The sequence below is a fragment of the Salvelinus namaycush genome, chromosome 6 (genome assembly GCF_016432855.1).
Source record: "Salvelinus namaycush isolate Seneca chromosome 6, SaNama_1.0, whole genome shotgun sequence".
Classification (NCBI taxonomy): Eukaryota; Metazoa; Chordata; class Actinopteri; order Salmoniformes; family Salmonidae; genus Salvelinus; species Salvelinus namaycush.
This window is the reverse complement of record NC_052312.1, coordinates 17,583,755-17,608,507: the sequence shown is the minus strand read 5'-3', so window position 1 is coordinate 17,608,507 and position 24,753 is coordinate 17,583,755. Positions and strand designations below refer to the sequence as shown.

Sequence of the window (24,753 nt, the reverse complement as noted above, 5' to 3'; positions counted from 1 at the left end):
ATTGATATCTTTTTCTCAAAGGTTTATGAGTGTTTTTCAACTCAATCTCTCCTAATTAAAAGTAATTTAAAAAATAACGTTCTATTTTCTGGCCTTTTTTCCCCCTCACCCTCTCCTCTCTCTAGTTGACGTCAAGGAATCAGCCAGTGACGGGGAGGTGAAGAACAGAACCAGTCCCCCCTCCTCCTCTCCCCCTGCCCCTCCAGCCCTGGGCCTCAACCCCCCCATGCCCCAGCTCTCCCTCACAGTGGCTGAGCTGGAGGCCTCTCAGATGGCCGACAGCCACCCTCTTCCTGCTCCTCTCCCTGCTCCTGCTCCTCTCGCTGTTCCTGTCCCTGCCAAGGCCAGCAAGATGCCAAGTGAAGGTACTAGTGTTCTGTGTTACTCTTTCTTTCTCTCTTTAATGAAGTTTAAATGATTTGAATTTTAAAGACCTGTGAAAAAGAAACACCATTTATAGATAGAAATTGTGTGAACACTAGCCATGTTCTCTCTCTCTTTTAACTTCCACTCCTCCCCACTGACTTATTGCTCTGTTGTTGTAGTAGTAGTTCCTGAAGGATCACCAGCAGAGGGCTCCACCACCCAGCAGAGCCCCAGCACCTCCTCCAGTCTGCCTTCACCCCCTCTCTCCGTCTCCTCCTCCTCTGCTGCTACCCACCTCCCCCCGCCACCAGGGGGTGACACCGAGGACGACGAGGGCATGAAGCACCTGCAACAGGTACGAACACTACTAGTCTGGGGACGGGTTTCCTGAACACATATGAAACCCTGGACTAAAAAGCACCTTCAATTGAGAATCTCCTCTTTGGTTTGGTCCGAAACAACACTCGGGTCTCAGTATGTAGTAATATTACAGAGGAAACATTGGTAAGAGTACAGCCCAGATAAGTGATGTAATGTTTTATGACCCCCCCCGTCTGTCTGTCTTCCTCTGTGTGCAGGAGGCAGAGAAGATGGTGGCGTCCCTGCAGGACACATCTCTAGAGGAGGAGTGTTTTACCCAGACGCTGCAGGAGAGCAGAAACACAGCCTCCGCCCTGCCCCTCTCCCACGACGCTGCCATGAAGTGGTTCTACAAGGACCCCCAGGCAGAGATCCAGGGTACACGCACACAGTCGCAACATACATACACACTTGCACATAGGCCAAATGTGGGGAGACGCACACAATCACATGTACACATACAAAACCATACACACCAGTGGAGGCTGCTGAGGGGAGGACGGCTCACAATAATGGCTGGAACGGCGCGAATGGCATCAAATGCATGGAAGCCAAATGTTTGTTGTATTTGATACCATTCCACTATTACGCACCAGCCATTACCACAAGCCCGTTCTCCCCAATTAAGGTGCCACCAACCTCCTGTGACACACACAGGAAATTGCAGATACCCTAGGCAACAACTTGCACCTCTCACCTGTCTGCCATCTCTTCTCACCCTCTTTCCCCTCACAACATCCTCCCTCTCGCCCTCTTTCCCCTCACAACATCCTCCCTCTCGCCCTCTTTCCCCTCACAACATCCTCCCTCTCGCCCTCTCGCCCGCTTTCCCCTCACAACACCCTCCCTCTCGCCCTCTTTCCCCTCACAACATCCTCCCTCTCGCCCTCTTTTCTCCTATACCTTCATTTGTGTGTCACTACTCTCCCTCTACCCCCCCGTAGGTCCGTTCACCACGCTGGAGATGTACGAGTGGTTCCAGGCGGGCTACTTCTCCATGTCTCTGCTGGTGAAGAGGGGCTGCGACGAGGGCTTCCAGCCGCTGGGCGACGTCATTAAGATGTGGGGGCGCGTGCCTTTCGCCCCCGGGCCCTCCCCACCGCCCCTGCTGGTGAGACCTCCACCACCGCGCCCTCAGCCGCTGCCACCCCGGGGTCCTGCTGTGAGTGAGGCAGCTGGGGATAGGGTGGGGAGGATGGTATGTGGAGTTTGCTGGAGGGGAAAACAAAAGTATTAGTATTATTCTGTGTTGCTGTTGTTGATGGCGTGGGGGTGTGTGGAATGTAGAGGAGTCCAGATTTATTGTGTTGTATGCCGTGTGGTTTTTGTTCTACGACTACTGTTGAGAGTAGTGCTCAATGCTTTACCGTCTACTTATTTATAGTGTAGTAATCTATTGTTGTATTTGTACAATAGACGTTGATGTAATCAAATCGAATGTATTCATAAAGCCCTTTTTATATCAGCAGATGTCACAAAGTGCTTCTACAGATACCCAGCCTAAAATCCCAAACAGCAAGCAAAACAGCAGGTCCGGGACAAGGTAGAAAGTCCGGTAAACAGGTCAGGGTTCCATAGCCGCAGGCAGAACAGTTGAAACTGGAACAGCAGCACGACCGAGGAGGACTGTGAGCAGCCAGAAGTCATCGGGCCAGGTAGTCCTGAGGCATGGTCCTAGGGCTCAGGTCCTCTGGGAGGGAGAGAGAATTAGAGGGAGCATACTTAAATTCACACAGGACACCAGATAAGACAGGAGAATTACACCAGATATAACAGACTGACACTAGCCACCCCCCGGCACATAGACTACTGCAGCATAGATACTGGAGGCTGAGAATTTTGTGGTTTGCTCTTGCTGTGTTTTATGAGATTTGTGTGTGTGTGTGGACATTGAGCTGTGCATGTAGCCTGTATGTATCTCATGTGTGTGTGTGACTGTTCCTGTATTTCTCCTGTGTGTTCCTCTCAGGGTAACATGGATCAGGACCGTCTGAAGAAGCAGCAGCAACAGGACTTGGCAGCAGCAGCTCTCTATCAGCAGCTCCAGCAGCAGCAGCAGCTATTCCAGCTCATCAACAGGTACCTCCATAGGAAAAAAATGACACATTACGTTTTGTGGACAATGGAATCGGAACTAAGCAAAGTGGAGCCACTTATCAAATAAAGGTGTAACAAAATGAAAAGGCTATAACAAAAGAATAATCTTGCAGCTGATATCAGGGGTTGGAACTATATTTATTTTGCAATCGTTTCATTCTGAATTAGGCCCACAGATTATACCTACGGAGGAGCGGCTTCTATGAATGAACTTTGAATGTGTTTGAACTGCAGAGAGTTGGCTTAATGTTGGACCAGCTAGCTAGCTAACAAGCTTGTGTGTGCAGAGCAGCACCAGAATTTAAATAACACGTTTTTTTTGTAGTTAATAAAGCCAATGTAAAACATAACTGGCATTGAAAAGTTTAATCGATTCTTCTCTAATAAAACATTTCTCTCCCTTATTTCGGAGTCACACTTGTAACGTCAGTAGGCTACTAGACTATGCTTTGAAAGAGGAGGGACAAGTTGCCTACGCACACATACTAGCAACGCTTTTTGTGGGACTGAAAAAAAAAATGCCCAGAACCTTAAATACATTATTAATCTGTTCCCATTCTTTTAAAATAAAATAATTCTGTTCTGGAACAGTATAGGTCACTTTCGTTCCCGGTTCTGATTCTGTTCCTCAAAAAATGTCAGTCTTTTCCGGTTTTCGGTTCTGTTCCCGGTTCCAACCCCTGTCCTGGTAAGCATTTCCCTTGCAGTTTCCATGTTTTTACAAGTCTCTCGCTTTTGTGTCCTAGGTGTGGAGAACAAGGTATGATGCCTTCAGTGAACAGGTCAATGTCAGTGCCAGATACAGGGTCCATGTGGGACATGCATACCTCAGCTTCACAGCAATCAGGTGCATTGACGCATACGAATACATTCATCAATCAATGTCAGTGCTTGTGAATTTTTTGCTCACTGCCACAGTATAGAGTGGGATGACTTTCCAACACTCTCTTATCCCCCCCTTCTCTCTCCTGTCCATGCAGGCGGTGAAGCCAGTTTATGGGACTTAACAATGAATTCTTCAACTCAGGGTCCAACACTCGAACAGCTTCAGAAGGTGAGTGCTGGCGCCCTCTGGCGGTAGGAACCTAGTAACACACCATTGTAGATTTCCACATACATTTATGTGACTGACCGCCTGGATTCGGTCTTACGTAGAATTTTTTTAAATTGTGTTTTTTATATTGTATTAAAGAGACAGCTAGAAAATGGTACATCATACACTGCAGTTGGGGCACAATGGGAATGTAATTCTGCTTTGAAAGTTGATAAACTTGTAATCCCACTTTTGAGAGAATGGCCCTTTTGGTACACCTACTGAAGAGCTCTTCTTCGTCTACACCCATTCAGCATCGTTCACACCCTCTAAAGCCCCACCCATCTCGTTAAGGATTCCCATATGACGCCATGTGCTAAACAGAGTGAGTAGTGTAGTTAACAGCCAAAGATATCAAGACTAAAAGTGGTAATAGGAGTAGCCTACAACAAGAAAAAAACGAGGTAAAAATGTACTATCTAATCGTTGGCCTATATCCTAATCTGACTTTGGTGCAAGTCATGTTGTTCACATTACCGTTTCTGGTAAACACACGCAATATCAAATCTACGTTTATTTGTCACATGTACAGGATACAGAAGGTGTAAACGGTACAGTGAAATGGTTACTTACATAGTAGCAATATCAAAAACAGTGTCCAGATAAAAAATATTTGTATAAATATTTTATAATTATTACATGACGCCATCCGACACTCTTGTCTAAATTGATGGGTCATGTGAAAGAAATGCTATAACCACCGCCAAACAACATCTAGCTAAGTGGATGGGTCACTTGTCATGTTCATAAAATACAATAGATGGCTGTAATCACACCTGGCTAACTTGATGAGTAATGTAATCATCTGTCGAAGTGGAGTCTTTTTGTTTCGACACGTAGCTAGCTAAACAATGAACCGGCATAATCCCAACTCATACTACTACCAATACAAACATTGTCATCGCTGTAGTATGAATCTGCAGGTAACTAAAGCTAACCAACTAGGTTCAATGTTAGCAAGCTAACATTAGGCTATAAGGCTATAACTAGCAATACAAATGGATTTCTGGTTCAAATAATATTACTACACAGATCATACACGTAACGTTAGCTAGCGAGCCAGCAAGCTAACGTTAGCTAGCGAGCCAGCAAGCTAACGTTCACTAGCTTGCTAACAGTACGCTTTTAACTTGCAGCTAGACTCTTACCCGTGTACATGGATGAATGCTTCACGGTAGACTGGAACAATTTAACTCAGGTTTGTTTGGCCAGCGTTGTGTCAAGTCACTCCGGTTCACACTGACCGTGGCGTGTGCAGAAAGTAGTCCATCACTTTTTCCCACTGATCTGTATATAGTGCCTGCTAAGTTCAGGGGCATCAATGTTGTTGAGAAAAGTAGCATAACTTTTATAGTTCTTGATGGCTAACGTTATATCTTTCAAAAACGCTGCAGTAGAAAGGACTATCAACATATACTGAGCAGCTCACGTTATAGACAGAAGCACGCTACATGGAAGACCAATAGAAACTCATCTCCCCGAATGTCCAGCCCATCCATTATCGCAGCCAATCATGGCTAGCGGGAATGGCTTCCTGTCATGGCTTCCTGTCTTTCCGCGGCTAAACCAACTAAGCTTGTAATTAAACAATTGTATTTACAGATGGAATTCATGTTTGTTATGAGGACACATGAAAGTTCACATGTTCCAGATGGCATTTCTGCCCCAAAAAACACATTTTTATTTAAAAAAATAAACACGTTCGCCTCTCCTGTGAAGTAGTGACATGCGACATACGCCTAGCTTCCTGAAATGGGTCACATACAGTACTAGTCAAAAGTTTGGTCACACCTACTCATTCAAGTGTTTTTTTTCTTTCTTTTGACTATTTTCTGCATTGTAGAATAATAGTGACGACATCAAAACTATCAAATAACACACATGGAATCATGTAACCAAAAAAAGTGTTCAGCAAATCAAAATACGTTTTATATTTGACATTCTTCAAAGTAGCCACTCTTTGCCTTGACAGCTTTGCACACTCTTGGCATTCTCTCAACCAGCTTCATGTCACCTTTACCTGTCATCAACGCAAAGGGTGGCTACTTTGAAGAATCTCAAATATAAAATATATTTTGAGTTGTTTAACACTTTTTTACAATGTAGAAAATAGTCAAAATAAAGAAAAACCCTTGAGTGAGTAGGTGTGTACAAACTTTTGACTGGTACTGTATATCAAACTGAGGATATCTTGGAACCAAGAGTCTTTCAGTCTCTGAATTCAGCTGGCATGTCTTCACTGGATTCTGAAAGTATTAAGACCCCATCCCTTTTTCCACATTTTGTTATGTTACTGCCTTTTAATTCTAAAATGGATTAAATAAAACAAATTCCTCAACAATTTACACACAATACCCCATCATGACAAAGTGAAAACAGGTTTTTAGAAATTTTAACATTTAGTTACAAATAAATAACAGAAATACCTTACGTTTTCAAACCCTTTGCTATGAGACTCAAAATTGAGCTTAGCTATGTCCTGTTGATCATCCTTGAGATGTTACTACAACTTGATTGGAGTCCACCTGTGGTAAATTCAGTTGATTGGACATGATTTGGAAAGGCACACATTTGTCTATATAAGGTCCCACAGTTGACAGTGCATGTCAGAGCAAAAACCAAGCCATGAGGTCAAAGGAATTGTCCGGAGAGCTCCGATACAGGATTGTGTCAAGCCACAGATCTGCGGTAGGGTACCAAAAAGTGACTGCAGCATTGAAGGTCCCCAAGAACACTGGCCTCCATCCTTAAATGGAAGAAGTTTGGAACCACCAAGACTCTTCCTAGAGCTGGCCCACCGGCCAAACTGAGCAATCGGAGAAGAAGGGCCTTGGTCAGGGAGGTGACCAAGAACCCGATGGTCACTCTGACAGAGATCCTCTGTGGAGATGGGAGAACCTTCCAGAAGGACAACCATCTCTACAGCACTCCACCCATCAGGCCTTTATGGTAGAGTGGCCAGACGGAAGCCACTCCTCAGTAAAATGCACATGGCAGCCCACTTGGAGTTTGCCAATAGGCACCTAAAGGACTCTCAGACCATGAGAAACAAGATTCTCTGGTCTGATGAAACCAAGATTGAACTCTTTAGCCTGAATGCAAAGTGTCACATCTGGAGGAAACCTGGCACCATCCTTACGATGAAGCATGGTGGTGGCAGCATGCTGTGGGGATGTTTTTCAGCGGCAGGGACTGGGAGACTAGTCAGGATTAAGGGAAGGATGAACGGAGCAAAGTACAGAAAGATCCTTGATGAAAACCTGCTCCAGAGCGCTCAGGACCTCCAACTGGGACGAAGGTTCACCTTCCAACATGACAACAACTCTAAGCACGCAGCCAAGACAATGCAGGAGTGGCTTCGGGACAAGTCTCTGAATGTCCTTGAGTGGCCCAGCCAGGGCCTGGACTTGAACCCGATCTAACATCTCTGGAGAGGTCTGAAAATAGCTGTGCAGCAACACTCCTCATCTGACCTGACAGAGCTTGAGAGAATCTGCAGAGAAAAATGGGAGAATTTCCCCAAATACAGGCGTGCCAAGGTTGCAGCGTCGTACCCAAGAAGACTCACGGCCGTAATCACTGCCAAAAGTGCTTCAACGAAGTACTGAGTAAATGGTCTGAATACTTATGTAAATGTGATATTTTAGTTTATTTGTAATAAATAAAACCTGTTTTTACTTTGTCATTATGTGGTATCGTGTGTGTGGATTGATGAGGGGGGGGACAATTTAATCCATTTTAGAATAAGGCTGTAACGTATCAAAATGTGGAAAAGTCAAGGGGTCTGAATACTTTCCGATTGCAATGTATATTCTGGCCCTTTTCTAAAACATTTTTAGATTAGGGGTATTTTTCCCATGGAAAAACCTAACAAGCAAAAATGTGTTGAAATAGCTCAGTTTGTATTGACCTAGTGGTCTTCCACATTGACTCCTGACCTCTGACCCCAATGGCAGCTCCAGCAGGAGAGGAGGGAGGCTGAACTCAGGACGAAGCGCGAAGAGGAGGAGCAGCGCAAGAGGAGAGAGGAGAAAAGGAGGCAGCAGGAGGAGCAGAAGAGGAGGGAGGAGGAGGAGATCTTCAGACGCAAACAGGTGAGTACAATGATAGAGCTGATGAAATAGGAAGATTTTTACCTGTACTGTTTCAGAGGGTATTGAGTACTTTGACATGTTTTGGTATTTTAATTGTTTTTCTTGATAATGTGTGTTCAGTTATTTGCACTGTTGGCTAGTCCGATATCTGTGTGTGTGGGGGGGGGGGGGGGGGGGGGATAATGCATGTCTATGTATCTTTGGATTTCCATCTTATCTTGTACATAAAGTACCCTCACGCTGTGTGTGTGTGTTTCTCCCCTCCAGTGTCGCCAGCAGCAGGATCTGATCATGAAGCTCCTCCAGCAGGCACCTCAGCAGGGCTCAGGCTCCGGGGTGGGGTCTGGCTGGGGCACTGGGGGCCTCAACAAGCCAGGGGCCAAGGGCCTCAGTCTGCTGGACATGCAGGAAGCCGAGAGGCTTCTCAAACAGCAGCAGAGAGCCCAGCAGCAACAGAGGGAACGCGTGAGTAGTCACTAAAACACACACACACAGATAAGACCGCAAAGTTGTATAATAGCATATACACACGTGTACAGTGTTCTTCAGAATTTCTGGGATTCACTCGGCTTGAGAAGGACTACTCGAATAGGTAGCGATAGACTGTGCAAGCACAAACATGTCATCCAAAGAATGGGAAGAATGAGACCGAGTGCTGACACTCCCACATACAGCATTCACAATGAGAGGCTGTGGAAATGCTTGTCGGCACGGTACAATGCATTAGTATGACATTGGATGCTTTCTGTTGGTTCCCTGTCCACTCTGGTCTAATATTGTTGTTCCATCTCCGCTCTCTCTCTCTCTCTCTCTCCTCAGCATCAAGGCATGTCCATGGGTCAGTGGGGGGACGGAGGTGCCGTCCCAGGGGGCCTGTGGGGAGGCGGAGGGGGGATGGAGGGTAAGGCTGGGGGCGGCGGGGCCATGGGTCTGTGGGAGGAGGCGGTGAAGAACCAGTCCAGAGGTGGCAGCATGCAGGGTCTGAAGAACAGCCGCAGCAGCCCCTCACTCAGGTAGATGTGAACAACACCTCTCAGTAGAGCTCTCGCTATACATGCACCCGAAAGCCTTGATCTCCCTCTTTCTCTCTCCCTGTCTGTCCTATTTGCTCCCTTGTCGTCCCTCCCCCCCCGAACTTTCTCCAACTCGATCTATATTCAAACGCTCACTGAGTTTTTGTGTGCGCTTTAACGTCTCTCCTTGAGTGCCGTGTGTATTTAAATACCCCCTCTCTCTGTCCCTGTGAGCAATAAATGGTTTATGTGACTGTCGGTATGTATTTAACCCATACCCCCCCCACCCTCTCCCTCCCTGTAGTGAGCAGTATATGTTAAGTCGTAGGAAGCAGCGTACGGAGGAGGAGGACAAGCTGCTGAAGCTGCTGCAGGGCATCAAGACGCCTCAGGATGGGTTCACCACCTGGTGTGAACAGATGCTGCATGCCCTCAACACCCAAGCCAACAACACCTCCTCCCCACTGGACGGTAAGAACGGTGACCTCCTTCTGTTACTCCCCCCACCACCACCACCTCCTAACCCTCAACACCACCTACACTGGACGTTAAGAGACAGTTACCTCCCTCCGTCACTCCCTTCACCTCCTAACACCAAAGCCTACAACTCCTCCTCCCAACTGGATGGGAAAACACACCTTCTGTAACTCCTTAGCTCGTCCTATGCTTTCACAACTCCTCCTCCCAACTGGACGGGAAAACACACCTTCTGTAACTCCTTAGCTCGTCCTATGCTTTCACAACTCCTCCTCCCAACTGGACGGGAAAACACACCTTCTGTAACTCCTTAGCTCGTCCTATGCTTTCACAACTCCTCCTCCCAACTGGACGGGAAAACACACCTTCTGTAACTCCTTAGCTCGTCCTATGCTTTCACAACTCCTCCTCCCAACTGGACGGGAAAACACACCTTCTGTAACTCCTTAGCTCGTCCTATGCTTTCACAACTCCTCCTCCCAACTGGACGGGAAAACACACCTTCTGTAACTCCTTAGCTCGTCCTATGCTTTCACAACTCCTCCTCTCCTCTGGACTTGACCTCTTCCACCGTTCCACTCCTTTTCCCCCGAGGCCGTCACCTCCTAACCCGAACTGTCGTCCTGTTCGCTGGATGGAAACACTCGCCACCCTGCTGTCTATGCTTTCACCTCTCCTCTCCCTCACTCTCTAAATCCCCCGAACTCTAATCTACATGACTTTTGCCTTTTGTCCATCATACATTTTTGGGAACACTTTACTTGACACCCAGTGTCATAACACGTTATGACAGTCATAACCATGTCAAAACAGCTGTCATAACCTGTTATACCACTGCCATGGCACATATATTTAGACCTGTAGTTATTTTATGGCTGGTTATGACACCGACTTAAGTGTCAATACCTACCAAACCTACCACACAAGGCAAAACATTCCATCACACCATAGCCTACGTGTCAACAGTATGTTTGTTTATAGATAAAGAATAAATACAAATTCACCATATTAAATGATCATTCTAATTGCGCACACGTTGATGTCTGACATGCACCCACCCCAGTGCTCTGTTGCTGATGACTGGGATGAATGCAGTAGCGAGTTTCAGGAGCAGGACAAGACTCTTTGACTGATATAAGGGCCTGTCCGTGATAGGCCTATCTGAGTTATATGGTTATGATGGTCATAATGCTTCTTGACAGTGTCGCAAAGATGTGTTTTCTACAAGTCATTTAAAATATGATGGAGAAAAAAAACATGACTAAATAATTCATTACAACAACAAAGGATTTAAGAAGTTAACTTTCAAACGAAAGGAAACTTCTTGGCAGGGGGAATACGAATTCGAATGAATTTGGGTTTTGACACTATGAAGGTGTCATAACCAGCCATAAAATAACGCAATATGTCACAACAGGTACAAATATATGGGTCATGAGTGTTGTGACCATATTATGACAGGTTATGACAAGTTATGTCATATTGTGACATGGTTTTGACCGTGTCGTGAAGTGTTACCTACTTTTCTTTCTCTGACTCTTATATCTGTTCTAATCTGTGTCAATCGTGTGTGTGTGTGTGTGTGTGTCTATAGTGTCCACAATCGTGGCGTACCTGAAGGAGGTAGAGTCTCCCTACGAGGTGTTGGACTTTATTTGCTCCTACCTGGGAGACACCATGGAAGCCAAAGAGTTCGCCAAGCAGTTCCTGGAGCGCCGTGCCAAACAGAAACAGAACCAGAAGAGGCAGCAGGAGCAGGTGTGTGTTTTGTATGTCTGTCTGCCTCCGATGGAGTGTTATGATGATGGAAGTGTGTCCGTGGTTCAAGTATTTTAGTGTGTGTGATGACTAGAGGTCGACTGATTATGATTTTTCAACGCCGATACCGATTTATTGGAGGACCAAAGAAAGCCGATAGCGATTAATCGGACGATTAAAAAAATATATATATTAAAAAAAAAATATATATATTTTTTTTTTATATATATAGATTTGTAATAATGACAATTACAACAATACCGAATGAACAATGAACACTTATTTTCACTTAATATAATACATAAATAAAATGTAGTCTCAAATAAATAATGAAACATGTTCAATTTGGTTTAAATAATGCAAAAACAAAGTGATGGAGAAGAAAGTAAAAGTGCAATATGTGCCATGTAAAAAAGCTAACGTTTAAGTTCCTTGCTCAGAACATGAGAACATATGAGAGTTGGTGGTTCCTTTTAACATGAGTCTTCAATATTCCCAGTTAAGAAGTTTTAGGTTGTAGTTATTATAGGAATTATGACGCGTCAAATATTTCTCTATACCATTTGTATTTCATATTCCTTTGACTACTGGATGTTCTTATAGGCACTATAGTATTGCCAGCCTAATCTCAGTAGTTGATAGGCTTGAAGTCATAAACAGTGCTGTGCTTCAAGCATTGCTAAGAGCTGCTGGCAAACGCAGTAATGTGCTCTTTGAATGAATGCTTACGAGCCTGCTGCTGCCTACCACTGCTCAGTCAGACTGCTCTATCAAATATCAAATCATAGACTTAATTATAATAACACACAGAAATACGAGCGTTTGGTCCTTAATATGGCCAAACCCGGAAACTATCATTTTGAAAACAAAACGTTTATTCTTTCAGTGAAATACGGAACCGTTACGTATTTTATTGAACGGGTGGCAACTCTTATGTCTAAATTTTGCTGTTACATTGCACAACCTTCAATGTTATGTCATAATTATGTCAAATTCTGGCAAATTAATTACGGTCTTTGTTAGGAAGAAATGGTCTTCACACAGTTCGCAACGAGCCAGGCGGCCCAAACTGCTGCATATACCCTGACTCTGCTTGCAATGAACGCAAGAGAAGTGACACAATTTCCCTAGTTAATATTGCCTGCTAACATGCCTTTCTTTTAACTAAATATGCAGGTTTAAAAAATATACTTGTGTATTGATTTTAAGAAAGGCATTGATGTTTATGGTTAGGTACATTTGTGCAACGAATGTGCTTTTGTTAAATCATCACCCGTTTGGTGAAGTTGAAGTAGGCTGTGATTCGATGATAAATTAACAGGCACCGCATTGATTATATGCAACGCAGGACAAGCTAGTTAACTACACATGGTTGATGATATTACTAGGTTAACTAGTGATTATGTGAAGAATGATTGTTTTTTATAAGATAAATGTAATGCTTGCTAGCAACTTACCTTGGCTCCTTGCAGCCACAAGGTCCTTTTGATGCTGCACTCGCGTAACAGGTGGTCAGCCTGCCACCCAGCCTCCTCGTGGATTGCAATGTAACCGTCCATAATCGCCGTCCAAAAAGGCTGACTACCGATTGTTATGAAAACTTGAAATCGGCCATGCCGATTAATCGGTCGACCTCTAGTGATGACGTCTGTATGTGCCCTGCCCTGTCTCAGTGCATAGCATATTGTATTCGTTTTGATCTCCTACCGTCCTGTCTCCACTTAGCTATCAAAGGAAGTAGCAGGGCTGACCATGAACAACTTCCCTCTGCAGGTAAGACCTTTCTCTCTGCTACGACTGGGCACAGTGGATACAAATCTAAAACATGTCCTTGACTCCTCACGTCCTCTCACCTCTTTCTCAAAACGTATTGGAGAAGAGGTGGGAACAAGGAGAGAGGATGTAAGGAATCAAGGAAAGACTTCTCTTTCCTCTCTGTACCTCATTGGCTTCCTCTTCTCCAGGACTCCATGCGGGGCATGAACCCCAGCGCCCTGCAGTCTATGTTCCAGGCGGCCCACATGGCTAAGGGAGGGATGTACGACGCCCAGGGGGGCATGAAGAAGAAGAAACAGCCCGTGATGCTGCAGTCTGACCCCAGCATCCTAGGTAAGACAAATCCTCCAACTCATTCACACTTACGACTTATTGCACACTTGTTACAAACGTATCACTTCACAATGTATCACCGGAGTATGATCTGTGACCACCCAGCTCTGGAGAACTCTGTAAACCTGCCTGGTGGACGTTCTCTTCGGCTGCTCATAGATCTTGGTCATAACTGATTGAGTTGCTCGACGCCTTCTCTAAATTGCTCTCCTCCCGCATCCACCTGTGCCTCCTCCTTTTCTCTTTCTCTCCCCCCATTTCTTTCTTTCGTTCTCCCCCGCCCCTCCAGGCTACTCGTTCCACAACGCGGGCGAGCGTCTCAACCTAAATGAGATGGAGATGGTGGAGGATTACTGATCCAGATCTGATCAGCAGCGGCAATAGCTACTACCTGAGGCCTTCTGTCTACTAATCAGACAAACCTGATGACGAATGTGCACTGCTAGGGGATGGGGGGGCTCGTATGGGGACAGGAAGGAGAGGATTGTTTCACTACCCCCCACCCAAAAAAAATGAGTAGGGCTCCTCTCCTTAAATCGTTCACTTGAGTGGGTGGATGGGTGGATGAGGTGAAAGGGGGTGTGATGAGTATCCCTTGGCACTTGTAAGACTAAGCACCTTAAACTGAACTAATGCACTTTATTATTAAGTTTGAATATTTTTTTTTATGAATACAGAATCGGGGTGTGTGTGTGTGTGTGTGTGTGTGTGTGTGTGTGTGTATTGAATCTACACGCAATGCCGTATGTATACACGTGAAAATCTGAACTGGAAGGGTGAGGTGTATGGTTGGTGGGATAGGCTCACTGGGAGGGGGAACTCAAAGTTAGAGGGGACCTTTATTTTGAAACCTTATCAGAAAAACCAATCCTTTCTTTAAAGACAAACACTGTTGTTTTTTTGTTTTTTTAAGACAATACATTTATATAAAAAGTAAAGCTATTACAAAAAAAATGGATACAAAGAAAACTTGAAGATTTGCACTTGTGTTAAAAAAAAAGAAAGATAAAAAAACAAAAACAAATGAGGTTAGGTATAGAGATTAATATTTTGTGTGTGTGTGTGTGTGAGGGCCGCTGTGTATCAGAAACACACTAGTCTGCACAATGTATATATTTTTTCCATTGCTTACCAAGATGTATGTCATTTGGTTCAAATTAGATACATTTTTTTTTTTTTTTTTCATGAGTAGAACGTCTGTCCTCTTGTACAGAGGGACTTTCTTTGTATACTTGTGTGTGAGACCGAGAGAGAGAGGGCAATCCCACAACACATCCGTTCTCTCACCAGCTCGTCATCCCCAGATAGACGTCGTAGAAATACATACATTTGGGGAGGAGGATTATGGCTTTATGTTGTTGACCACCACTTGTTAATTTAAAAAAAAAAATCTGGGTGATTTTGGAGTATGGGCTATACCCCTCCCCTGCTGTCTTCTCTCAGCTTCGGTCTCTGAGCCTCTGTGAGGTTTCAAACAGACAGTGGTAAGGATCTTTAGTGTGTGTGTACGCCTGTTTCTTTACTAATCATAGGAAAGAAGTGATCCCTACAGGTACTCATCTCTGTGTGTGTATATGCATGCACATTTTTGCCTTAGAACTCTGAAAGGGTGAATGGGAGGGAATGTTCAGTGGCCATTGAGACATTAACTACTTTGAGTGTACTGTTATGTTAAAGGAGAATTTAACTATTTTTAGGGACCTAATCTTTATTTTTGATGTAAATGGCATGTTATAGAAAGGGTCCAGACGACATATTTTTTTTTTTGCAATTTCATTTGGTTTTGAGAAACTTAACCAGAAGCGATCGACTTCCTGAGCCTCATTCTGGAGTTCCAGGGCATCCAAGAACATGAGAGCTTTGCTGTTTGTAAAAGGGTGTTTTTGGAGCCCTTTTCATGGTTTTTCGGTGCCCCGGAACTCCAGGCTCGAGAAGTCAATCCCTGCCGGGGTACATTTTTCAAAACCAAGTGAAATTGCAAAAAGATGGGTCTGTAAACCTTGTATAACATGCCATTTACATGCAAAATAAAGATAAGGTTCTTAATGAAATTCTCTTAAGCGCTCTGCACAGTCAATGTGCATGTCAGTCATGTATCCTAATATTTCTAGTATAGCCTGGGGATGATGATGATTCTTCTTTGGAAGGTTAGTCCGGTTTAGCTTTCCTGGGACGTGATCACGTTGCCTTGTCGGTTTTCTTTAACTTGCGTGTGAAAGGTGTTGAGTTTCAGATTCTGCTCAAAACAATTGGCATCAAACTGTCTGTATACAGGACAGTGCACAACATGTTAGCATATTTGTGTTACTTATTGTTGTTGCTATTGATAATGATGCTGGTGACGTTTCTTTTTTTGAATGAATATAAATGAACATTTATATATGAAAATATATATATATATACAAAGAAAAAAAAGGATTTGGACTAAGATTATGATGAGCACTTGGGGCTGCTTTTTTTCTCTTTGTTTTTGTTTCATTACCGCCATGTGAAGTGCGTTTTATTTCTTTCTTAAGAAAACATTGAATGTATTCCCCTCCCCCAAAAAAAGACAAAACGTGATGATACCGGATATAATTTCAACAACAAAAAAACTCAGATTGAAGAGGTCTTTCCCCTTTTTCTTTTTTACTCCGAGGAAGAACTCGGGATGGCTACAGTTGATCCCACTGCCTCTGCAATCCTGTTCTTACAAAAACAATATTACTATGAGAAATAAAATAGACTTTTCTATTCCTTACTGGATTTTGGGTTGTTTACAAAACGGATTTCTGTGGGTGCATTTTTTTTTGTGTGTAGGAGTGGGCTTTTGCGAGTGTGCTTCTGCAATATGGACATTCATTGGCGTACATTGTTTTTGGCGGGAGGAGGAGTGACATCACAATGTGACGGACAAGATCCTTGCCCTTTGACCCTTTAGTGGGCATGGCTCTTTGGAACTGACTGATCCTCAAGGAGCGCAGGAGAAAGAAATCAACAACAAAGTTAGTCTGTTTTTTTGTTTTTGTTTTGGAGGAGTTCATTATTAGTGTGTCTTCTGGTTCCTTTTTTGTTGTTTAACTAGACAAGGACTGAAAGGAGTATAAAGCTTAATCAAAAAGCAGAGCACAGCGGAGGTGTTTTTGGTACTTCGACCATGCATAAAGGAAACAACAATATCATCGCTTTAATAGGAGAAAAAATGCCCTGGAGGGAAATTGTGGAGTTTCAAATTTTTTTATCCACCAACCTAAAAGAGACAGATGGACAAACCTTTGAGGGGTGGATGAGAATAAAGGAAATTTGAAGATTTTGTAAAACTGTACATACATGATGTTGACCTCAAATCTACCATTGCATTTGATTGGACTGTGTCGGCAGCATTTCTTACTTTTTGTCATTCTACATTTTTTTAAGGGGGCTCAGGGTGTGCAGTGGGAGTGTATTAACCCTGCAATGAGGGGAAATGAAAGGGTACCAGTACTGATCCCTGGGGGGCACCCCTCAACACGCACACCCTGCCCTGACACTCACTATGCACTTTCAAACTGTGAGGTTCCATTACATTTGGGACAGGAGCACAGAAATATTATAGTACAAAGGGAGGGTTGGAAAATGTAATTATTTTTTTTAGTTAATACCGTCTTACTGAAAACAAGAGATTCAAACCGAAACGAAAGACTTAGGAACACACCTTCCTCCTCCTGTACATAACCATATTTTTGTATTACCTTTTTTAGAAAATCACTTGGACAAAACTACAAGGCTTGATATAAAAACAAACAGATGAAAGAAATACATGACAGATTTACAGAGTGAATGTTCCTCAAGGAAACATGTTGCTTTTTTTTTTCTTTTTCTTTTTATACTGAGGTAAATTAACTACCTGGAAGTTCCCTTGACTTTGCCAGTGGCCCTGTCTATCATCAGGGATGGAGAAAAAAAGGACTTTACATGGATGGAGCTGCGGACTGCAAGTACTCCCGAGACTGATTGGTGAACGTCTGTCATCAAAATGGACTCCACTGCAGAGCCCAGCCCAGGGTGTTTGAACAACAGTCACCAACCAATGGAGAAGGCAGGGGAGAGACGACACATACGGATGGATGTACCGGGAGACCTTCTGCCCAGATGCCCCCCCCCGCCTTCTGCCACCTAGCCACTGCCTGGAGATCAACTACAAGGTGACTGCAAGAAGAGAACCATCAAATAGGTAAGGGTCTATTTATATTTATACAACGGGTGGGTCTAATACTGAATGCTGATTTGGTTGAAACCGCATTCCAGCCGGTGTCTATTCCACAAGTTACCACCTGCTAAATCTATGACGTTAAAATGCCTATTTACTCTATTCCATCTGACTGCGCAATCCACTGTCTCATCAGCCAAGCCGGGCAATTTATAAACTTGATCTCCACTATAAAAATCATCTAGACATTATCTCCCATTTCTTTTAGACTAGCATTTGGTTTTCAACAGCAGAGATTTGTATAAACATTGCTGTCTGTCTCTCTGACATTTGCAACATTGTTTCAATATTCAAATTCGATCTCCAGCTGTCCCATAGTAATGAATGTGCCGGGATGAGACGGACAGCTTTTCTCAGCCAGTCAATCATGAATCAGCTGGCATAATTTGGATATATACAAAGACATGTCAAAGGAAAACAGGTGAAACGAAACAAAATGCATCTAGTTTGCAGTCTTTCCAGCTTCAGTTTGAAGTGATTGTGTTAGCTGTGTTGTTGACTCTGAACTAAAGTGTCCTGACGAGAGAGCATATTTTCTATTCCAGGCGAAATCGCGCATCATTAGCTCATTTGTTATAGATGTATCCAAATGTCACTAGAAAACAGCTACTTTGCTGTTATTCTGGCTGCACTGTTTGATGTGCCTGAAATATTTGCTGTAGTTGGCTGGCTAGCTAGCAAGCAAGGGATAAGAACATTGCCAGCCAGTATGTCAATTGAACATTTAGAACAAACGACTGGGTCGCGTCCATAGATATAGATAAAAAAGACATAACGACTGGGTCACGTCTCTGGCAATTGAATTGATAGAACGAACGACCAGCCAGCTTGGGTAGCAAACTTAGATCTGTGTCGGGACTGTATCTCGTGGAAGGATGAACTAGTATGAATACATTTATCAAAATAACGTTTTTCATAAACATACAGTACCAGTCAGAAGTTTGAACACCTACTCCTTTGACTGTTTTCTACATTGTAGAATAGTGAAGACAACAAAACTATGAAATAACACGTATGGAAACATGTAGTAACCAAAAAAGTGTTAAACAAATGAAAATATATTTGAGATTCTTCAAAGTAGCCACCCTTTGCCTTGACAGCTTTGCACACTCTTGGCATTCTCTCAACCAGCTTCATGAGGTAGTCACCTGGAATGCATTTCAATTAACAGGTGTGCCTTGTTTAAAAGTACATTTGTGGAATTTCTTTCCTTAATGCATTTGAGCCAATCAGTTGTGTTGGTATACAGAAGATAGCCCTATTTGGTAAAAGTCCAAGTCCATATTATGGCAAGAACAGCTCAAATAAGCAAAGAGAAACGACAGTCCATCATTACTTTAAGACATGAAGGTCAGTCAATCCGGAAAATGTAAAGAACTTTGAAAGTTTCTTCAAGCGCAGTTGCAAAAACCATCAAGCGCTATGATGAAACTGGCTCTCATATGGACTGCCACAGGAAAGGAAGACCCAGAGTTACCTCTCCTGCAGAAGATAAGTTCATTAGAGTTAACAGCCTCAGAAATTGGCAATTAACTGCACCTCAGATTGCAGTACAAATAAATTCTTCACAGAGTTCAAGTAACAGACACATCTCAACATCAACTGTTCAGAGGAGACTAAGTGAATCAGGCCTTCATGGTCAAATTGCTGCAAAGAAACCACTACTAAAGGACACCAATAAGAAGAGACTTGCTTGGGCCAAGAAACACGAGCAATGGACTTTTAGACCAGTGGAAATCTGTCCTTTGGTCTGATGAGTCCAAATTTGAGATTTTTGGTTCCAACCGCCGTGTCTTTGCGAGACACAGAGTAGGTGAATGGATGATCTCCGCATGTGTGGTTCCCACCGTGAAGCGTGGTGGTGTGATGGTGCTTTGCTGGTGATAATGCACACTTAACCAGCATGGCTACCGCAGCGATTATGCCATCCCATCTGGTTTGTGCTTAGTGGGACTATCATTTGTTTTTCAACAGAACAATGACCCAAAACATACCTTCAGGTTGTGTAAGGACTATTTGACCAAGAAGGAGATTTATGGTGCTGCATCAGATGACCTGGCCTCCACGATCACCTGACCTAACCCAATTGAGATGGTTTGGGATGAGTTGGACCGCAGAGTGAAGGAAAAGCAGCTAACAAGTGCTCAGCATATGTGAGAACTCCTTCAAGACTGTTGGAAAATCATTCCAGGTAACTACCTCATGGAGCTGGTTGAGAGAATGCCAAGAGTGTGCAAAGCTATCAGGGCAACGGGTGGCTCCTTTTGAAGAACACTTTTGGTTATTACATGATTCCAAATGTGTTATTTCATAGTTTGTCTACTATTATTCTACAATGTAGAAAATAGTAAAAATAAAGAATGAGTAGGTGTCCAAACTTTTGATTGGTACTGTATGTCAATCAGTATTTGAATATGTTGGTAACCCGTTGTATAAAAGTGCCCTCAAAGCCGGTGTTTGGAGAATGTAGTAGCAGTTTGCCGGCCCTCAAAGCACACCCGTGCCAATATATCCTCCAAACATCGGCTTCTCGGACATTATCACTTAACTATTTAATGTTTATACTTTTTCTTCCTTAGTGAATCTATGGACTGTGTAATGTTGGAGCCATGTTGTCCTTATCGCAATTCGGTTTTCAGTATTGTCTAATGGAGATCTTATTTCTCTCTTTCCACAGGATTCTCACTTCCTAGCTGCCCTCTGTTGGAAAGGAGATGGAGCGTACTGTACCTTCAAACCTTTCTTTTCCTCTTCTCTCTGCCCCCTGGTGGGAGAAGTGCCAAGCAGAAACCACAGCAGCCGAAGAAGCAGAGGAACTTGAACAGTGGACTACACACAAACCTAGAGCTTTACTCATGTGTACAGTACATGCAGCTGGATTCTGGTAAAAGAATTGCAAGCACACATTCTCAAAGAGACTTGCTCTTTTCTAGAACCACATTCACACACATAACTAATAGAGCCTGTCATTACACCAGCGCTTCCCAAACTCGGTCCTGGGGACCCCAAGGGGTGCACTACACAGCTGATTCAACTAATCATCAAGCGCTGGTTATTTGAATCAGTTGTGTAGTGCTAGGGCATAAACAAAAACGTGCACCCCTTGGGGTCCCCGGGACCGAGTTTGGGAAACGCTGCATTACACATTCATGCAAGCATGCACACACACACACACACACACACACACACACACACACACACACACACAAGCGGAAAGGCTCAATACTACACACTTGAGTTCGAACTGCTTTGTAAATAACGTGAAAGAATTTTGTTTTCGTCTATTTGTTTTTCTTTTCTCTCTGTTCAACATGCCTTAATTGTACAGATCTGCCTTGTATGGCAAACTAAATATTCAATAAACAGTAAGAGAACATAAGGACTATAGCATTTGAAGGGGAGGTCAATGTTCTACTTGACAGGACTGTCTTATTGGCTAACAATACTGTTGTATGTTACGTTATTTCTGTCCAGCATATATCGCACGTTAGCATGAAAGTAGAACTGTAGAAAACCCCTTACGACGACGATGATGGTGGTTTGCCTTTTTTCAAAGCAAGAGTGTCTCTTTTCAGATATCCAGTTTTAAATGCCTATACATGTAGTTGGTGCAGGGTGAGGAATGAGAAGTCTGGAGTATAGTGTGGAGCTGAGCTGACTTGGAAGGGTATGTTAAAGGACCAGTGCACACAAAAACAACAAAAAAGTATTTCCACACTGAGGTTTGAATAATACTGTGAAAATGTTAATGCCCTTTTAGTTTAAGAGCTATTTGAGAAGAAAAATGCTTATTTTGGTGGGATGGAGTTATGGCCTGCATGGTGACATAGACCAATAAGAAAAAGCGTTCCAAACCTCTGTCAATAACAGCAAGTTTAGTTTTTCCCTCCCCGCTCAGACCACTCCCAGACCTTCCAAGCAAAATTCTTGCTTGATAAATTGGTCTTTGCTAAGAAGCTGTTTTTGTTTCTTTTTGACCATGTTAAATAAATCACAGTAAGGTAATTCAACTGTTTCCCAGAAGTTATTTGATATTGAGATAAAAATGTCTGCATTGGACTTTTTAAATCTGTCCTCTCTCACACACAGCCCCACTACATATTACTATTTACCCCATCACTAGTAATGTTTTGACGGAAAGGATTTTGACACAATGATTCACATTATGAGACTTGATTTGAAAGATGTTTTATCTTGGTGCTTACCACACCTTAAAATGGAGGATATATTTATTCTTGGGGTTCTCGGAGGAGCCTAAATTGTCCCTAAACATTTGACTACTGACCATTTGTAATGACTTTTGTCCCTGTTTATTCGAAGCGTCTACAGTAGCTAATGTTATTGAATGGCTGTATACAACTCAAGGTTTACTCAACAGATTGAGTGGCTATGACACTTGTTGCTATATGTATGCCATTATACAATTGATAATGGATTTGTCTCTCTTCTACTGAAGGTGCTTTGGAACAGTTCTGCAACTTGTTAGTTCGTTTTTCTATGGAGAAACCCAATACTTCCCCTGTCAGTTGGGTTGAATGGATTCATTATTTTGAAAGTGTTTTCCTATTTAGAACCAGTTCTGGTTGGTCCGACAAACGAGTATTAACTTCTGTTGTAGGATATGACTGTGGTTCAGGTTTTTCCATATGTTAGCTTTGGCTTTCTCCCCAGCTAGCACATTTGGTTCCTTGGAAGTTGTGGGAACGTAGTGTTTTTTGTTTCACATTGGTTGTGGGAAGAAGCCATACCTTTCCTAACTGGTAAAACCAGTTGTTTTTTTTTAAGTTCTGAGAACAGCAGTGAAAACTTTGCCTGTTCTGGGAATGTTTTATTTTTAGGTTGCAGGGAGGTTCTTACAACGTTTTACTCTGGTTCCTTTGAAGTTTCCCTGTGAGGTTTTATTAACACAGAACGGAAATTCTAGGTAATTGAGGTTTTTTGAATAACTTCCTTAACTTTCACTGAACGTTTCAATAAGAAACTGAATGTTTCAAGAACACCGCTAGCTTATTTGGGGTTAACTTTTTAAACTCCAAGCACAGATCAGACACATGGAAATTCATGCAAACATACATTTTTTTGTGACATGGCATCTGTGAGATTCGAACCTATAATCTTCTGGAATTAGTCTACTGCGCCATCAGGATGGAGCTAGTGTGCCATATTTTTTTATGCATACAAATCTGTTCCTTTTAGTCTATTCAAACAGACCTCATTTTTAAAGGAAACAAGCACTCCTCAAGCTCAGGTGTGGCCAATTAGTGGGTGCGGCCACTGCACCCGAACACACTTAACAAGAGTGTTTTGGTGATGCTGAGAACAGAATGTATGTTTTGAAATAACGTTCTCTGAACATTAAAGTTTTTATACGAAGTTTTAAACATTCTCGAAACAATGAGAACATGACTTTAAATAGAACCACGAGGAAACGTTATGCTGAAGTACTGAAATTCCCACAGAAGAACGTTGTTTAACGTTCTCTGAACTATGAGAACATTCCCAATGTCAAACCATTTGGAGAATGTTCCCTAAAACATTACCAAAACGGAACTTAAATGTAACCATGTTTGAACTTTTAGGAAACATTCTGTTAAAAGTAATGAAATACCAAGATTTTTGTTTTTGTCAAGTTACTTAAAAGTGCTGAGAATGTTCCAAAGCCAAGCAACTATCCTGCACCGTTCCCAGAAAGTTGTGGGAAGGTTGTATGCAAAATCAACACGACCAGACTCTCACCAAACTAATAAACATATGGTTCTCAGAAAGTTATGTTTTAGCTGGGTTGGTTTTGAATACACTTTCTATTCAATCAGTTTGGATCAGTTGATGTATTGGTTAGTGCAGATTGGGGAATATCTAAAATGTCACTGAAGTACTTTGTGAATACTGAGAGAGCAGGGTATTGTCATTATTTGAATTCCATCGGTCAGATAAGGATGCCAGTGGCATGCTGGTTTGCAGTGAGCTGTGTTTTAAATGTAGCCATCAATTATTCTCTGAATTATTCTAGTCTGTTGTTGAATGACTGGTGGTTATCATATGTTAGTCTGTCAAGTCTCCAGCTGTTGACATTTCAGATTTTCTGTTAATCCTTGAAGTTCAAAAGTTATTGATGTTTTGGCATTGTGATGCCCCTAGGGGTCATTGCCATACCTTTTGATATGATTAATTGACCAATTTATCAAATGATATTTTCCCTTTTTTCACCCAGTCAGCTCAATTCCATCACTTAAACTTTTTGAATGAGTTTAGTAACATAAATGCATTCAGAAAAAGAACCTAAAGAATTGTAAATAGTTTGGCTTTTGTTTGTTTGAAGAGAACCAAAAGTGATTAAATAAAATGCATTTAATGATGGGTATGACTGAATGTTATTTGTTTTTCCCTATTCTTACCATCAATTGTGTCATTCCTTACTCAGACAAACGTATGAAATGGAACATACATAAGCAATATTTGTAAGCATCAATATGATGGTCGGACTATTTTTAGCCACAATTAGGCAACACACCATGAAAAGGCAGTGACTCACAACGGTCACTCAGAGAATGAGTGGCCAAAAGGCAGTTTTAGCATGGGCAGCGCCATTGAGGGGTTCCACCATTTTAATGTAGTCAACTGGGTAGAACTTCCAACTTTACTGGCTGATCCCTCTTGATGAAACTGTTGGAGTCATGTCCAACCGGGTCATCAGCAAATTGTGAAGAAAATTCACTACTTCAAAATGGAGATTGCCTCAATGCGCTCAGATGCCATAATGGGAACGCTTTCTCTATCGTTCTCTATGTGGTCACCACAAAACCGCTCAAACTTACCCCTAAGCATGCACCTTATGTGGAACACAAGAAACAAATTTGCCTCAAGGGGAGAATCTCAATTAGTTTTGCTCGCCGCCTCTCCACTTTGAAAAAGGTCAAAAGTAATGGAGGAGTGGAGGCGAGTAGAGGAAACAAGCTGAATCTCAAATCACCCCCTTCTCCTTGGCCCTCCATTTGCGTGTTCACTCTCACCTCCGCCATTTGCACAAGTGTCCCAAAGCTGAGGAACTGAAAATTATCATCTAGATTGATCCAAGGTCACTTAGGGTCTTAACTTACTGTTGAGTTAGAATAGTAGAATACACAAGTTTTGAAATGTGGTTGTGCATCAGCAGTTCTC

At 42.8% G+C, this 24,753-nt stretch overlaps 1 protein-coding gene across 1 annotated transcript in view; it reads left to right on the top strand.

Annotated features, from left to right (window-relative positions):
- The window catches only part of LOC120049698 (GRB10-interacting GYF protein 1-like), a 34,431-nt gene extending 17,775 nt beyond the window's left edge, over positions 1–16,656 (top strand). The window contains exons 11-25 of the mRNA XM_038996050.1: positions 126–365; positions 546–721; positions 945–1,104; positions 1,671–1,924; positions 2,696–2,805; positions 3,570–3,670; positions 3,804–3,877; positions 7,873–8,010; positions 8,278–8,475; positions 8,830–9,023; positions 9,328–9,494; positions 11,095–11,258; positions 12,984–13,031; positions 13,223–13,367; positions 13,657–16,656. Coding sequence (XP_038851978.1) covers positions 126–365; positions 546–721; positions 945–1,104; positions 1,671–1,924; positions 2,696–2,805; positions 3,570–3,670; positions 3,804–3,877; positions 7,873–8,010; positions 8,278–8,475; positions 8,830–9,023; positions 9,328–9,494; positions 11,095–11,258; positions 12,984–13,031; positions 13,223–13,367; positions 13,657–13,724 — 2,237 coding nt within the window. The 3' untranslated portion in view covers positions 13,725–16,656. The remainder of the gene's footprint in view (positions 1–125; positions 366–545; positions 722–944; positions 1,105–1,670; positions 1,925–2,695; positions 2,806–3,569; positions 3,671–3,803; positions 3,878–7,872; positions 8,011–8,277; positions 8,476–8,829; positions 9,024–9,327; positions 9,495–11,094; positions 11,259–12,983; positions 13,032–13,222; positions 13,368–13,656) is intronic.
- The last annotated feature ends 8,097 nt before the right edge of the window (positions 16,657–24,753 follow it).